The 16,049-nt window shown below is 42.8% G+C and overlaps 1 protein-coding gene across 9 annotated transcripts in view; it reads left to right on the forward strand.

The window, feature by feature from the left end:
• The window catches only part of Arhgef11 (Rho guanine nucleotide exchange factor 11), a 113,518-nt gene that overhangs the window by 66,202 nt on the left and 31,267 nt on the right, over positions 1-16,049 (forward strand). For 5 of the 9 annotated variants that reach the window (XM_077791044.1, XM_077791045.1, XM_077791047.1 and 2 more), the window contains 10 exons: positions 181-272; positions 1,262-1,360; positions 4,985-5,034; positions 5,787-5,844; positions 6,609-6,784; positions 7,563-7,634; positions 11,461-11,580; positions 13,589-13,634; positions 14,203-14,279; positions 15,342-15,479. In XM_077791044.1, coding sequence (XP_077647170.1) covers positions 181-272; positions 1,262-1,360; positions 4,985-5,034; positions 5,787-5,844; positions 6,609-6,784; positions 7,563-7,634; positions 11,461-11,580; positions 13,589-13,634; positions 14,203-14,279; positions 15,342-15,479 — 928 coding nt within the window. The remainder of the gene's footprint in view (positions 1-180; positions 273-1,261; positions 1,361-4,984; positions 5,035-5,786; positions 5,845-6,608; positions 6,785-7,562; positions 7,635-11,460; positions 11,581-13,588; positions 13,635-14,202; positions 14,280-15,341; positions 15,480-16,049) is intronic. The other 4 variants (XM_077791049.1, XM_077791051.1, XM_077791050.1 and 1 more) reach the window with 2 other exon arrangements.

Genomic DNA, 16,049 nt, shown 5'->3' on the forward strand with positions numbered 1-16,049 from the left:
CAGGAGATTCCACATAGGTGATGTGGCCAGCAGTGTAGACATGGCTAACCCAGATTGAGCAGATTAAAAGCGGGTGGGTTGGTCTCTCCTTGTTGAAGACTCGGGGCCCTTTAAAGAGCCTCCTTCTGCTGGTCCCTCCCTGCCCAACCCACTGATGTGCTTTCCTTGCTCCTTCTCCAGGTTAAGTAGCCTGTCTGCTCTGGGAGATTCTGCACCTGAGCACAAGTCCCCTTCCCACCACCGCCAGCCCTCTGACACCTCAGAGACAACAGGTACCTTCTTGGCCCTTAACCCATAGACATAGAGGTACACACCATCTGTATACTTCAAATGTACAACACCTTAGTCTTTATGTTGAGCACATGATGTGCACCAGGCATTGTGTTACAGATTTATATAAATCACCTCCTTGACCCTAGAAAATAGGTTTTATTATCCTTATTTAAACATAAGGGAGCTGAGGCACAGAGAAGTCAAGAAACTTACCCAACTGCACAAGCTAGTTGGGAACAGAATCAGGACTTGAAACCAGTACCATTTTAGCTCTAGAACCCATGCTTGAATCATTACAAAAATAGTCACACATGTGTGATATCTATCACACAGTCACATGGATGGAGAAAATTGGTAGGCATAGCCTTGGTTTCTTTTTTTTTTTTTTTTTAAGTTCTGTACTTGGATGTTTATGTGAATAGAATAAAAGGGGTTTTTTTGTTGTTGTTGTTGTTTTTTTTCTGTCATTTATCCTTCTCTGGATTTGGCAAGGGGCTGGCCCTGAGTCACCTGTGTGAGTTATCCAGCTCTGCAAAAACAGTCAGTAAGCGCTGGTGACCTACCTGCTCCATTCATTGGGTGTAACTTGACATAAGACTTCCAGTCCACCCAGCTGAGCTGTTTATTTGTAGTGTTAGTCTTTGGGACATTGGCTAGACTTGGCCCTTCCCTGTTCTTCGGCTAGTATCACCCAGACAAACCCAAAAGGAACAGATATGTAGAAGGGAGACACACATCACAACACCTCAGGGAAGGACCATTTCTTGTATGAAAGACAAAAGTGGATTTCAGGTTTTGCCAGTCACGGAGCGAGGCCTGTTACTGTAGTAGTGTGTCACGACAGGATGCATCTCAGGATCCTGGGGGGGGGGGGGGGACTCTTGAAGGAAGACATGCCTGGGTCGTTCCTGGGCTGGCCTTGGCTGTAGGTACCAGCCTTCTGATGATGCTGCCTGCCCCACCCTTTTCTCTCTCTCACTTCTGCCAGGTCTTGTTCAACGCTGTGTCATCATCCAAAAGGACCAGCATGGCTTCGGCTTCACAGTCAGTGGGGATCGCATTGTTCTGGTGCAATCTGTGCGGCCTGGTGAGTACAGCATCTTTCCTGGTCATGGTGGGCAGTTCTTAGAAGGCTTCACATATGTGACATTGCTGCATGACTTGGAGAATGTGTGCTTTAGGGAGCCCTGGGAGGCATGAGTGAAGTACTCAAGAACTGGCTCCCCAGAGACATCTGGAGAACTCTCCACAATACCAAGCCACAAGGCCGAATTTCCCAGGATCACACTACATGCCTGCTTCCCCAGCTGGGAAGTGCCAAATCAGTGGAACAGCCCTCAGTCACCAGGCAAATGCCTGGTTGCTATCAACAAGAGCCCCTCATACTGGCTCAGAAGTTGCCATGGAGGCATCAAAGGCCTTTCATACTTACCTTCACCATACCTGGCTAAGTGCATGGGTAGTCACTTTAACTTTTTCTTTCTTTTTTTTTTCTTTTTTCCTTGCTGTACTGGGGATTGAACCCAGGGCCTCTTGGATGCTAGGCAAGACTCTGCCATGGAGCTACATCCCTAGACCCTCACCACCCCCTTTTGTGTGTATGTGTATGTGAGACTAGAGATTAAACCCACTTGGCACTCTACCTCTGATTTATATCTCCAGCCTTTTATAGTTTTTATTTTAAAACAGGGTCTCACTAAGTTTCCCAGGCTGCCCTCAAACTTATGATCTGCCTCAACCTCCCTAGTAGCTGAGATTACAGGTGTGCACCACAGGTAGTCACTTTCTATAGAGGTTTGCGATTGGAGACAGGCACACTGTCCAAACATTTTACATTTGTAATCGGTTATTTTTAAGTAATGCTTTACCGAAAGATAAATGATTTATGTCAGGCTTTATATCAGATGAGTGGTATTTAGAAGTTTGGATACTTTGTAGTTCAAGGCATAAATCATATCCCTTCTGATCACTTGGGGAAGCCCTTTTAAGAAAAACAGGATTTCAAGAGTTGTTTGAATGACAGAAATGAAAAACAGATCAGCAAGACAGGAATTTGGCAGGAAGGGAGTGCAGAGTAGGGAACACCTCAATCACATGACCTTTGCATATAGAAGAACTGTAAAGAGTCAAAGCTCTTTCATATACCAAGTAATGGAATCATTGTTAGTTGACCCAGGTTGAAGAAGAGAGAAAGGAAGGTGTATGGGAGAGCATAAAACAAGTATCCCTAAAAGGGGTGAACTTCAGTGTGGCAAATGGGACTGAGTTGGTCACATGAAGCATTGTAGGCTTGGCTTATGGGAGAATCCAGGAAAGGGTAGGAAGCAGGCTGGCATTTCTCCCTAGGCATAAAAAGGGAAGGGAAAATATACTTGTAGTAATTTTGGAGAAAGACTTGATGTGTTTATAGGAAAAAGGAAAAGAGAATTTCAAAAGTATGACTAAAAGGAGATACGATCAGTGGACCATACAAGGATGCACATAATTACAGCTTCTTACACCCAGGAGCTAACTTTGATCCATGGGGGATGTGTTTTTCATACCTAGGGTAAAGCTCTGAAAAGATAGTTTTATTCCTTCCTTCCTGTGTTTTTCAGGGTTCCTGGACTAGGATGGGACAGAGCTAGTGGAACTGCCAATAACTTGAATTTTGCTTATGCAGTCTTACTAGATAACAGAAATGATTCTCCTCCGGTGAAGTGTCGGTGCACTTCTCCTTGGTTTTTTGTTTTATGTTTTCTCTCCTCCTCTTAGGCTGGACAGAATCAGACCTAGAGAGAGGGGAAAAAAAAGAAAAAAGAAAAATGATTTGCAATAAAGAGTGAGTTTTAGAATGTATGTGTGTGTATACACCGGGATGTGTATGTGTTTTAGGGAAGAGACAGACAGACTGACTGGCTTCATTTGGATTAGCATTGAAATCACAAGAGTAATAAAGCAGTTGGTTGTTTTCTTTTCCAGATAGTAAGTTTTTTAGCTCACTTTTTCTCCTGTCGTTTGTGTCCTGCCTACATCAGAATCACCAAAGCCCTAGAATAACTGAAATCCCTATTCCTAGGCTCAACCCCAGAAGTACGAAATCACTTTCTGGCAGGAGAGCCAAGGGTATACTCATTAACAAATTCCCCTGGTGATTCTTGTGCTCACTGAAGTTTGAGAACTTTTGCTCATATTATTTAAAGAGTTCAGTTTCTTTTTTTTTTTTTTTAAATCACTGAGTTATTAGAGTTACCTCATGTGTTTTATGTATTTAGGTGAGATAGCTCTTTCCTCCCCGGCTTTCATTTCTACATGACTGTATAAGAGTTCCAAGTTATTTGTAAGCACTCTTCCATAAATAGCACATTTTAGATGAGGGGAGTCTGAGGCCCATATTGAAAAGCCAAATTGGAGTATAGTCATTGCTATATTTTTTTCTGTATGTACTAGAAACATCTAGATGTGTTTTGTGGGAGTTTTCTTTTGATTGGATGAATACAACATACAGATTTAATGATCATCTTGGGGCAAATTTATAAAATATAATTTTTATGTTCCTCATTTACTTGTTTTGGCATTAACTTGTTTCAGGAGTGTAAGTACTTCCTGGGTATAAATTAAGCCAGGAATATAAGCCATTTTAAACTATGAAGTGGTCAAAACCACTGCTGCCTCCAGTTAAGTGATAATCTGCAAAGATCAATAGCACAGTCTTCTGAGTGTCTCTTAGTCATCCATCATCAGAAGACCTTAATCTGGTCGATTTTAAACTATAAATAGTTTAAAACTTTTTTTGAGCCTCTCAGAACTTAGGAACTATCTGTTTGAAACTCTTGCATTTATTCTTTTCTCCATATTCCTAATAATTATGATTATTTTACTTTTACTAATTACACTTTATTTCAGTAAACTCATTTTTTTTTCCCACTGGGTAATAAGAAATAACTTTTATCTGATCTTTTTTTTTAATTAATTTATTTATTTTTGCATTACAATTCTTAATACACCATTATACCATAATTTGTCATATCTCTGATTATATAAAAGGTATGTTGACACCAAATTCACATCTTCATACATGTATTTTGTATAATGATGAGGGAGTCCTTTTACCATCCATGCTATTCCCCTTCTCCCTCCTTTCCCTCCACCCCTATTCCCTATCTAGAGGTAATCTTCCTCCCTTGCTCTCCCTCCCAACCCCAAGATCTTTGAACATATCTAGACACATACTCTTCCCAGAACCTGGCCCTGCTTATCTCCTACCTTGACTGGTTGTCAGAAGTCAGGCCTCTGATCTAGGTGGAGGGAAGAGCAGCAGATATGACCTTATATAGTTCACTTCAACTTAAAACTCCTTAGCCAGACACAGTGGCACACACCTGTAATCCCAGAGACTCAAGAGGCTGGGGCAGGAGGATGGCAAGTGTGAGGCCAGCTTCAGCAACTTAGCAAGATACTGTCTCAAAATATGAAAATAAAATAAAATAAATAAGGACTAGGGATATAACTCAATGGTAAATCTCCCCTGGGATCAATCCCCAGTACCAAAACAAAAGTCCTTTGTCACTGGGTCAGCATGCGTTGTCTGCCCAGACTGGAGGTGCTTCACACATTGAAATGAAATGAAATTTCTTTCAGAGAGGAGAAAATTGCACAGGGACTTTAGTGTAGAGTCAGTGGTCTCTGGGGAGGATTGTGGGGTTTTGCTGACCAGGCCTTCTCCTTACAGGAGGTGCAGCCATGAAAGCTGGTGTGAAAGAGGGCGACCGGATCATCAAAGTGAGTGGCCCTGACACCCACCCCCCAGGAGAGGAGGCAGGTGTGCAGAGGCTGTTCTGGCCCTAGCTGGTCCTGCAGACTTCCATTTCCGTACCAACTGTTAATCAGACCCTGAGTTGGGGTGGCACCATGGAGGGAGCATAGTAGTGTAGTGAGAGAAAGTGAAAAGAGAGCTGGGTTCCATGTTCTGGACCCAAGCAACCACACTTCTAGAATAGGTTTTATTAACCCCATTTCAGAGATGATAAGAGTAAGATTAAAGCCTTCAGACTCTCAGCTTAATAAACTGTCCTCCATGCTGTGCTGGCCTGAGGTCCTGGCCCATTCTAAACTACTTCATCTGCCTTATCCATTCAGATCTGCTGCCTGCAAAATGGAGTCCTGTAAGCATTGAGGAAGTCCTAGAGGCAGAGACTCCCAATCCTCTAGTAAAGAGATAGCACTTGGGGCCAGTTGGCATACACATGTGTGAGGCAAACTGTTGGATGAGCTTACCCCCCTCTCCAAAAAATAAAAAATAAAATGACTGAAGAAATGAAGACAGGTCTTGTTGATGAAAACTCATAGGCTGGCAGGGGATGCAAACACATGGCACACGTGAATAGAACAAATTCATAATGTGAATGAGAGTAATAAACAAGTGACCAGATGTAAATAAGGAGCATTGGAAAATGGCTTCCTAAAGAGGCATTTTGATCTTAGGAGCCCCTAGTTTCTCTCACTATTACATAATATATTTGTCCCTTCAACAGGTCAACGGCACCATGGTGACCAACAGCTCACACCTGGAGGTGGTAAAGCTTATTAAATGTGAGTTGGAGAGGGGTGACAACTAAAGAAGTAGAGGCCAGGTGGATGAGAGGGAGGAAAGAGAAGGCCTGCTGATCCAGACGGCTTCTTTGGTAGATGTTGAGGCTGCCGAAATTCCATCTGGTGTGATCTACATGGCCCTTCAGGCACAGAGCCCTGTTACTTCAAGTAGAGATGTTTCTCATCAGACATCTTCATTTTTACTGCCCGTCTTTGCCACTCTTGTTTAGGCCATGTCCTACTGAGACCAGGTCTCTGTCCTCTCTCTCATTTGCATTCTTCCTCATCTATTTCTTCTTTAGGGAGCAGAGTCAAAAGTAGTTTATAGCCAGGAAGATCCAACAATTGAGTCTGCATGAGTAATTAAATAGAAGCAGCAAGTGTTGAGGGAAGAATTAAAGGATGTGAGGAGTCTGGGAAGTGGAGGGCTAGAACTTGAGGACCTTCCGTGTGCCAAGCAGGCAGTGTGCTTGGGCTTTGCACTGGCTACTTAATTTAGTAAGATAAGGGAACATTTCACTAAATATCCCAAATAATTGTGGTTGAAATTCTGGTTGAGGTCTCTGCATGAAGGAAAGTAAGGAAGTGGAACTAGGTTGATGCAGGGTAGAAAAGCAGGAATTGGAGAATGATTAGGGCCTTAAAAGTGAGGAGAACATAATCCACAGGATTATGAGCTTAATAAAAAAAGAATCCCTCCTGTATCGTGAATGTCGACTGTCTGGGACAGCACAGCTCAAGCAAGCCTCTCTGTTCTCCTCCAGCTGGCGCCTATGTGGCACTGACCCTCCTGGGCTCTTCACCTTCATCTGTTAGTGTCTCTGGGCTCCAACAGGAACCATTCCTGACAGGAGCTCCCCGAGTCGTCCCTGTGATCCCACCACCTCCACCTCCACCTCTGCCACCTCCACAGCGCATCACAGGACCCAAACCTCTGCAGGTAATGATCCTCCTGATTCCTCCGCACTCTGTGGTCCTTTTGAAGAGCTCTCCATTGGGGACCAAGTTGACTAGGGTTGTAGTAAGCAGAGACAAGCCAAAAGACATATAAACAGCATCAAAGAGTTAAATAAACATGAGGGTTGCGTGACGGGGTGCTTCATGCCTCCATGCCCTCCCATGTAAATGAATATGAGACAGTAACATTCATTGTGTTCCCTAAACCTGTGGAAGGCCCTCCAGAGGCCCTCTGAGAGTGCTTCTCCTCACTAGGGATGGGCAGAAAGCATTGCTTAGGGACCGTTGTGGTTAGCATCAGACTATGCTACTAAGTCAAGGAGTAGGAACATGGCTTCCTGGAGAAGTGAGATATGGAATTCAGTCAGTAGAGGGAGAGTCAGAAAAGGATAAAAACAGATGAGATCCTTCAGAGTAGTAAAGCCTGTGCAAAGGCATAAAAGAGGATAGGATGCAGATAGGTATAAGGAACAGGATTTTCTCTTTGGAAAGAAGACAGAGCCAGCAAGTCCCTGGAGAAGTTAGAGAGCAGATTGATACCAAAGGTGATGATGGGCAAGGCTTCTAGGAAGCTCAAGAAAAAAACAAAATAAGGTTTTATGTTTCCTGCATTCCAGCAAGATACTGAATGTTACACAAATCACACTTATGACCTTGACTTTACTCTTATACCTTTTCCTTGCCCAAGAATCAGCAGATATAAGAGAATTAGCATTGAGGTAACCCCCAACACTCACTACAGTTATATTTTCCGTTCCTAGGATCCTGAAGTTCAAAAACATGCCACCCAGATCCTCAGGAATATGCTGAGGCAAGAGGAAAAAGAGTTACAGGTGAGGTCACTGCTAAAGGTAGGCTGGCCATGGCCTTAATGAAATACTACAACACCAGAGCAACTTCAGTGTGCAGACCGTATCCCATCACAGTTAAAACCCCAAAGGACAACTTCAGGACCTGGCATTGGCCAGTAGGATCTGATAAAGCAGAATTTGACCAATAAAATAAATGGGATAATAGAATTCTTTGGATAACAGATAAGAATAGTGAATGTGAAGACTAAATACAAGTAAGTGACATGACATGCAAACTAAAATAAGGGAACATTAGAAATGAGGAAAATCAGGTAATTCTCAGTCACAAACACACACACACACACAAATAAATCTAGAAATCTAGACCCTTATTACTTCACAAATTAACAAGATTTAATTCAGTGGATCAAAGACATAAATGTCAGAACTAAAGCTGTTTTAAAAAACTGTAAAACTCTTAATAAAACTTAGGTATAAATATCCATGATCTTGGATTAGACATTGATTTCTTTGATATGACACCAAAAGCAAAAATAATTTCAAAAATATCATCAGGTTTCATCAAAAAAGTAAAAGGACAGCTCTCAGAAGGAATTTTTACAAATTGTATATCTGATAAGGGTCTAATTACCAGAATATGCAAAGTACTCATCCCCCAACAATAAAAAGACAACACAGATGGCAAAGGATTTGAATAAACAGACTAAGGACTAAGGGTGTGGCCAGGTGGCAGAGTACTTCCTAGCATGCAGAAGGCCCCATCTCCAGCGCTGCAGGGAAAAAAAATATAAATACAAATAGCCAGTAAGCATTGGAAGAGATGCTCGACGTTGTTAGTTATACAGGGACCCTGATCAAAATGACAGCAAGATACTACTTCACAACAATTAGGATGGCTATAACAAATGACAATTGTTGGTAAAGATGTGGACAGATCTAAGAAATATGTGTTTTTATTTTATCTAAATATTCACTAATCTCTTTCTACCATTGATGGTAGGAATATAAAATGGTACAGCCACACTAGAAAAATTAGATAAATCTTTAAAATGTTAAACACAGAGATACTATATGATCCAGTAATTCCTTTCCTAGGTAAATACCCCCAAAAAATATGTTCACACAAAAGCTTGTATGTGAATATTCATGACAGCCAAAAAGTAGAAAAAATCCAAATGTCTCTCAGCTGGTGGATAAGCAAAATTGTCACATTTTCAAACCACACGATACATGTAATTTGTCTATAGAAATGAGTAAGTACTGATACATTCTATAAAGCAGAGAACCTGAAAACATGCTAACTGAAAGAAGCCAGGCAAAAATCCACAAATGTTTTGACTCCATTTACTTGGAATGTCAAGAATAGGCAAATTGATAGAAACAGAAAGTAGTTTAGTAGCAGAAGGGGGAAGCTGACAATGACTGCTTATAGGTGCAGCTTTCTTATTGGAGTGATGGAACTGTTCTGGAATTAGGTGGAACATGGTTGCACAGCTGCATGAGTATATACTAAAAACCACTGACTTGTATACACTTAAAGATAATGAGTCTTAAATGAATGGTCTCAGTGACAATTTTTAAGAAATTTAAAAAATACTACAACTGCCCAAAAGAAGCAATAATGGTTTATACAGTTATCGGGAAGCCTCATGAAGTGACGCTTGTGTTGGGTTCAGTCTGCTGTAATTAGAAAATTGAAAATGGCAATAGGTATAGAGATTGGAAAGTGATTTGGGCCTTAAATATCTTGAGGAGCTTGACGTTTGATTGAAGGAATTTAAGTAGGGGACTTGTCACATTTTCAAATCTGTGTTCTCCAGAGGCATGTGTGAAATAGATTGACATAGGAGACTGTTGTAAATAAAAAGATGATAACATATTCAACAAGAAACAGTAGGAGTCAGAACAAAAAGAAGGGAATAGGGAAGGGAAACATCTCAGAAAACAGATCAGTGGAACTTATCAGTTGGTAAGGGAGGAAAGAATGCAAAATGGCCAGAGTGTGGGTGCCTGGCTGGTGCCATCGGTGGAGTAAAAGGGCAGAGAGGAAGAGACCTTCACAGGAAAGACGTGAAGGTCAGCTTTGGGTTTGCTGAATTGGGGGTGTCCAAGAGACATTCAGGTAACTACTGTCCTCCAGGTATAGGGAGGTGAACAGGGATAAAGCTGGAATAGAGATGCTCAGTAAAAAGGTGATCATTGAAACTGGGGTCTGGGTGAGACCACCCAGGGTGCCAATGCAGAAAGAAAAGGAGAGCCAGGGATGGTTGAGGAGCTTACGTATTTCTTTGGTCCATTGTACCACCCTCTAATATGATGTCACTGGTTATTATATTTGATCTTTAAAAGAGTAGCTATTGAGCTAACAGGGAGACACCAGGTTATATATGCTGAGGAATGACTGAGATGTAAAGAACAGGGACTCTGAGTGTAGGGTGCTGTTCCGAAACATTTGGTTATGAAAGAAAGGAGAAAAAAAATGAGGCCGTGGCTTGAAGAAGAATCTGCGCTGGTAGAAAGGATTTTATTATGGTGTTTTTAAGTCAGGGAACTTGAACATTTTTATAGGATGAAGGGAATAAGCCCCTGGAAAAAGAAGACTTTGAAGATAAGTGAAAAGTATCCAGATAGTACCCGTAGTCGGAGGGATCCGCTCTGTAAGATTCAGACAGTTTCTCTGCTGAGGCAGGAGGAGAGACAGCTACAGGTGTTTTGTTTTGTTTTGTTTTGTTTTTATTTTTTAATATTTATTTAGTTAGTTAGTTTTCGGCGGACACAACATTTTTGTTTGTATGTGGTGCTGAGGATTGAACCGGGCCGTACACATGCCAGGCGAGCACACTACCACTTGAGCCACATCCCCAGCCCAAGCTACAGGTGTTTTGAAGTGGAGTGAGTTGGGAAAGTTCTTACCAAATATGTTTTCTGCTGGCACTGAGGTTGGGACTTGATGGGCATGGAGAAGAAGAAACATTAAATGTGAATTTCAAAAGGTTGTCAGGTAGCAGGAATCCCCAGATGAATCTAGCTGATATGTAAACACAACATCTTTATTTCTTTCACCAGCAAAGTTTGTCAAGTATCTCCTTTTGAAGTAAAATATTAATAGGTGCCATGTATTCTGGTGTGTAATATGCACCAGATATCCTGCTAAGCACTTTACATGACCTCATTCAGATCTCACCACCATCCCACGAGGCAGTACTGTCATCTCCATTTTATTGATGAGGATGTATTCAAGTGTGTCCGAGTCTGCACAGCCCTCGATTTTAGAGACAGGTCTTCCTCGACCCCTGTGCTCCCTTCTGCTGCATACTGTGAGGAGAGCAGAGTGAGGGCTGGTGGCTTCTGCTGTCCAGGAGCTTCCTGGGGACGGCACAGGGATATGGGCTGCTTGGCCAGGCTGCTGCTTCTCCTCCCCTGGGGTTCTCGTTGTGTGGAGGTATTCTCTTTAGCACTTTACTATATAATGATCTGGACAGTCACCTCAGGACTTCACATTTGAGGTGGAGTCCTAAGTGATGGAGTCTTCACTTAGGAAGCGGGAGGGACTCTAGCCAGGCCTTGAAGAATGGGTCAGATAGGGCAGGCCTTGGTATTTTGTCTCTTGTCTCTAGCTGCCTCATGTGTTCTGTTTCTCATTGCACCCCCCCTTTTCTGATCCTAAATGATAGTGAAATAATGAGCACCTACTAGAAAGCAGAGACCTCTTCTCTTTCCTCCTTGTTTTGGGATAACTGCCTGTTTTCCCCACTGGTGAGTCATCCATTCTCTACTAACCGGCCCTCTGCCTTTTCCCCTCCTCCTCCTCCTCCTCCTCCTCCTCCTCCTCCTCCTCCCTCGCCAGCGTATCTGTGAGGTGTATAGCCGGAACCCCGCCAGCCTGCTGGAAGAGCAAATCGAAGGTGCCCGGCGGCGTGTGTCTCAGTTACAGCTGAAGATCCAGCAGGAGACTGGTGGCTTAGTGGTGAGTGATGGTAGACATAGCTCTAGAACAGGCACCATGCAGTTGGGCTGGATTAGAACCAGGGAGAAAGCCAGGGCACAAGGCGCTCCTGAGTCACGGCAGGATCTGAAGGCTGAGCTAGTTAAGTGTTTAGTATCTTATAAACAATCAAAAGTCAGCTAGCTGATCTTTATTTAGCACCAGAAAGGCTGAACTCTTTCCCAACACTTGGGATACCATATAAAGAAAAAGCCAGTTTCTTGCCCGCCAAGAACTTACAGTTGCAATGAAAAGAAAGAAATGAAATAAATCAGACTGTTGACTCCATAGTCTCCTAATTTTCCTTCCCTTCCCTTCTCACAACCATCCCATGTGATGGCTGTGAGTTTCAAAAGGTCGTCAGATAGCAAGAAGCCCCAGATGAACCTCAGTAGCTTCCTCATGGCTAATGTAGGTCACCTTGGTTTTCCTCAGTATCTGGCAGCTTTTCTACCACCAGTCCTTCAAGTAATGGGTCTTCTCAAAGAAATACAAGTCCCTTTTAATGTCAGCCTACATAAAGGATCCACATTCAGTTGAGAGGGATCTGTATAAGCAGCTCACCACACTCGGGAACATTCCAGAGGGATGATCCTTCATCTGTTCTTGTCTGGGGCTTCACTGTTAGTGTCTGTCTCATCTCCACTAAGCCTCAGTTCTCTGTAAATAACAAGTAATTCTTTAGAAACTTTAAGGTATCAAAGAACAGTATTTGCCAAAACCAGTAGAAATGTAAGGCTTATCTACTTTCTTTTTTGGAATATCTAGATCAGAAAAGTTTGGGAAACACAAGCAGAAATATTCAAAGTGTTCTTTTTCTGAAGGTTGTAGATTTAGATTATCTTGATTCAAATCCCAGCTCTCATTCCCACTAGCTTTTGAGACTCTTGGGCAAATTACATAATCCCTGGGAGCCTCAGTCTCCTCATTTATAAAATGGAGATCACAATAGTATCCACCTAATTGGATATTGTCAGAAGGGAAGTCTGCCTTTATCACGGGGGCCAGTGCCTGTTTACTGCCACCTTTAGTGTCACTGTGCTTGTGGGGTGATGAGTCTGAGACACTGAGCTTGGGATCTGGAAATCTGAGATCCAGCCTTAGCTTTAGAGCTGTCCTGCAGTATAGCTTGGGCAAATTGCTAAAGATCTGAGCTGTTTTCCTTATTTATAACATGGGATTAGCAATCAAGGGTTGGTAAAAGATGCAGTCAAAGTGCTTCGTAAATTGTGAAGCATTGTCCACAGCTTCTGGGGCATTCAGTCCCAGGCCAACAGATGCTGTCAGTCCTCAGCAAACTCAAAGATAAACCTTTCATGTCTTCCCTCAGTCCCTGCTTGAGCATTTTGTAGTACTCAACAGGAAGTTCTTTCCTGTATCCAACCCAAGTAAGGGAACAGGTCCTTTGAGGTCTAGAGTAATAAACGAAAGGAGATTTTTTTTTAATATTTATTTCTTAGTTGTTGATGGACATAGTACCTTTATTTTGTTTTTTTATGTGGTGCGAGGATCGAACCCCATGCCTCACGCATGCCAAGCGAGAGCTCTACCTCTGAGCCACAACTGCAACCCCGAAGAGAGATTTTTTTTTTTTTTTTTTAAAGAGAGAGTGAGAGAGAGGAGAGAGAGAGAGAGAATTTTTAATATTTATTTTTTAGTTCTCGGCGGACACAACATCTTTGTTGGTATGTGGTGCTGAGGATCGAACTCGGGCCGCACGCATGCCAGGCGAGTGCGCTACCGCTTGAGCCACATCCCCAGCCCACCGAAGAGAGATTTTTGCTTTTTAGTAATGGTAAAGCTCCTTCCCACCATTAGGGGTCACTATCCTCTCAGACTGCAAATGAAGCAGTATCTCTTCCAGCCTGGCATTGTTGAGGTAATGAAGCAGAAGTAGCCAAACTATAAGCAAATATGATTCTGATTGGAGGGAATCAGGAGGGGGAGAGGCTCACAGAATTTTCCCACCCTCTGGGCCTTTCTCTTTTAGGACATACTTCCACCCTGTGGTGACACCAGCCAGAGACCATCAGAAGGTGAGTTCCCCCATCACACCTTTTTTTTTCTCACATATAGTCCAGGTTTCTGATCTATTGTCTCCTCCCCACAAAGCAGCTTCAGGGAAAGAAACGCATAGTACCAGTCCTCTGGAAAGCAGAATAAGGAGAGAGAGCAGTACCCATACCCAGGGCAGTGCATGCGGTAGAAATGCAGTAGCATTGGAACCAGGGAAATATTGAGAACACTGTGGTCCGAACAGTTGCTTAACGGCTCCCCAACACTTAGGAGCTCAACTAATACTTGTGAAAGGGACGGTGACCAGAGAGGGCTGGGAACGAGTTGATAGGACTAGTTATGAGAGAGAGCTGCAGTCTTACTCTAGGAGGTGACAGGTCCTGTGCACAGGTGCAGAGGTAGGTGAAAGCTAGTGGAAAAGGTGTGCTGGGAGAACCTGGGGGTCATGATGTGAGAGACCAAAGGAAAACTGGCAAAAGGAAGGAAGGGGGCGCTTGCCCTACGTGCCCTGTACACAGGTGCCCAGAATAGTTTCCTTGTCCCCCAGGGCAGAGCCCCTTCCTACTGCCTACACTCTTTTCTTCCCAGGTCGTCTCTCTCTGGATTCCCAGGAGGCAGACAGTGGCTTGGACTCTGGAACAGAGCGCTTCCCCTCCCTCAGTGAGGTGAGTGCCAGCAGCAGTATGGCCTATTTAGAACTTCATTTGCTGTCCCTGCCTTGGGCCCCTGAAGGCTTTGCTACTCACGGGCCACACCGAGGCCTCTAGCCCTTCGTCTGTGTATCTCTTCTACAGCTCCAGTACTAAGGATTTTAGTCACTGTGCTCTGGGTTCCAAAAAAGGGGGTTTCAAGTGTTTCCAACACGCCAGATCATTAGATCTGGCTTGTATTTTATCATAGTCAACTCTGTCCTATTAAAAAGAGGATGGAGTAGCAGAAAAGATGTCTTCCTGTTTCATTAACTATAGCACATTTTGAGAGTAAAGGAGCAAGACATAAATCTTCTAAAACACTTTTCTACCTGGCTAGGAATAATCCTCTAGATTAACAAACCCAGCCTAAATTTCTTTCTATGCCACTGCTTTTTCTGCTTGAATGGCTCATTATTTTTGGAGTGACAAAGAATTTCAGGTTAAACTCAAAGGTTATCTCTTCTCAGTTTACATACATAAGCTGTAAGTGAAAACTCATATTGTAAAAGTAAGCAAGAAGAAGTAATGGTGACAGCAAAGTATTTACTCAGGCAGATTAACTAAATGTGTGAATAAGTAGTTCAAAGCATGTTAAAAGCCTAATTTCAGATAATAAAAGTTTACTTCATTATTACTTTCCCTGTTGGTAGGAAGATGATGAATATATGTGGAAGGACCAGTATGTGGGAAGGTCACCAAAAAAGTGGCAGGAGGAGTAGTCCTAAGTAATCTATAAGCAAAGATGTGAGAGAGGACATAGTTGGTGATGAAGTGTGTGGGCTGTGGGTTGAGACTGCCTAGATTGAATCCAGGGAATACATTATAAGTTCTTTGACCTTGATCAAGACTCATAATCTTTCCAGGTCTTAGTTTTGTTATGTAAAAAGTGGGACAAACAATAGTATGTACTTCAAGGTTAATTTCGAGGATTGAATGAGGTGATATGTGAACAAGGGTGCAGTATAGTGCAAGCATGATTATCACCTGAGAGTGTTCTGGATGAAGTTCCTTCTCACAGAATTCTCTGTTCTTTAGTCATTGATGAATCGGAATTCGGTACCATCAGATCCTGGACTAGACAGTCCTCGAACCTCCCCTGTGATCATGGCCAGGGTGGCCCACCACCATAGACGGCAGGGCTCAGACGTACCCATCCCTTCATCTAGTGACCAGGTGAGTGATCAGAGCCACCCTGCAGTTCTCCTTTCCCCTGCCATAGCTGCAATTTGGAGGCAATTGTTGTCCAGTATATGATCTTGAATAGTTAGACTAAACCCTACTCTGGCCATCCACAATTTGAGAGGATCATTTAGAGAACAAATAGTAAAGAACATGTCTTACTTTTGTTATGTTAAAAGTGGGACAAACAGAAGTAGAAATGAGAGTCAGGTGATCTTCGTTTCTCTATGAACAGTCAATGGATTCATCTCTAGGGACATGGCACCTAAGGTGCAGATAGCTGGCCTTTCTTTTAATATCTAGAAAGAATATGAAATGGGTTTGTTCAGTCTCTCCAGAATACTAATTTTCTGTGCTCTCTTTTTCTCAAACTAAATTTTATTTTTTGAAATTGTAATACAGAAAACAAATAAAAGTTCACTGATCTTGACATCTTTGCTCATCCACCTCCCACTGCCCTCAGGGGCATTTCTGTGGAGCCCTAGGGTTCTACAGAACCTGATTAGAAATCCCATGCTCTCAAGGGTAGAACCGAGTCCATGGGAAATCCAGGTAGACAGGTTT

This window comes from Urocitellus parryii, chromosome 11 (assembly GCF_045843805.1).
Source record: "Urocitellus parryii isolate mUroPar1 chromosome 11, mUroPar1.hap1, whole genome shotgun sequence".
Taxonomy (NCBI): domain Eukaryota; kingdom Metazoa; phylum Chordata; class Mammalia; order Rodentia; family Sciuridae; genus Urocitellus; species Urocitellus parryii.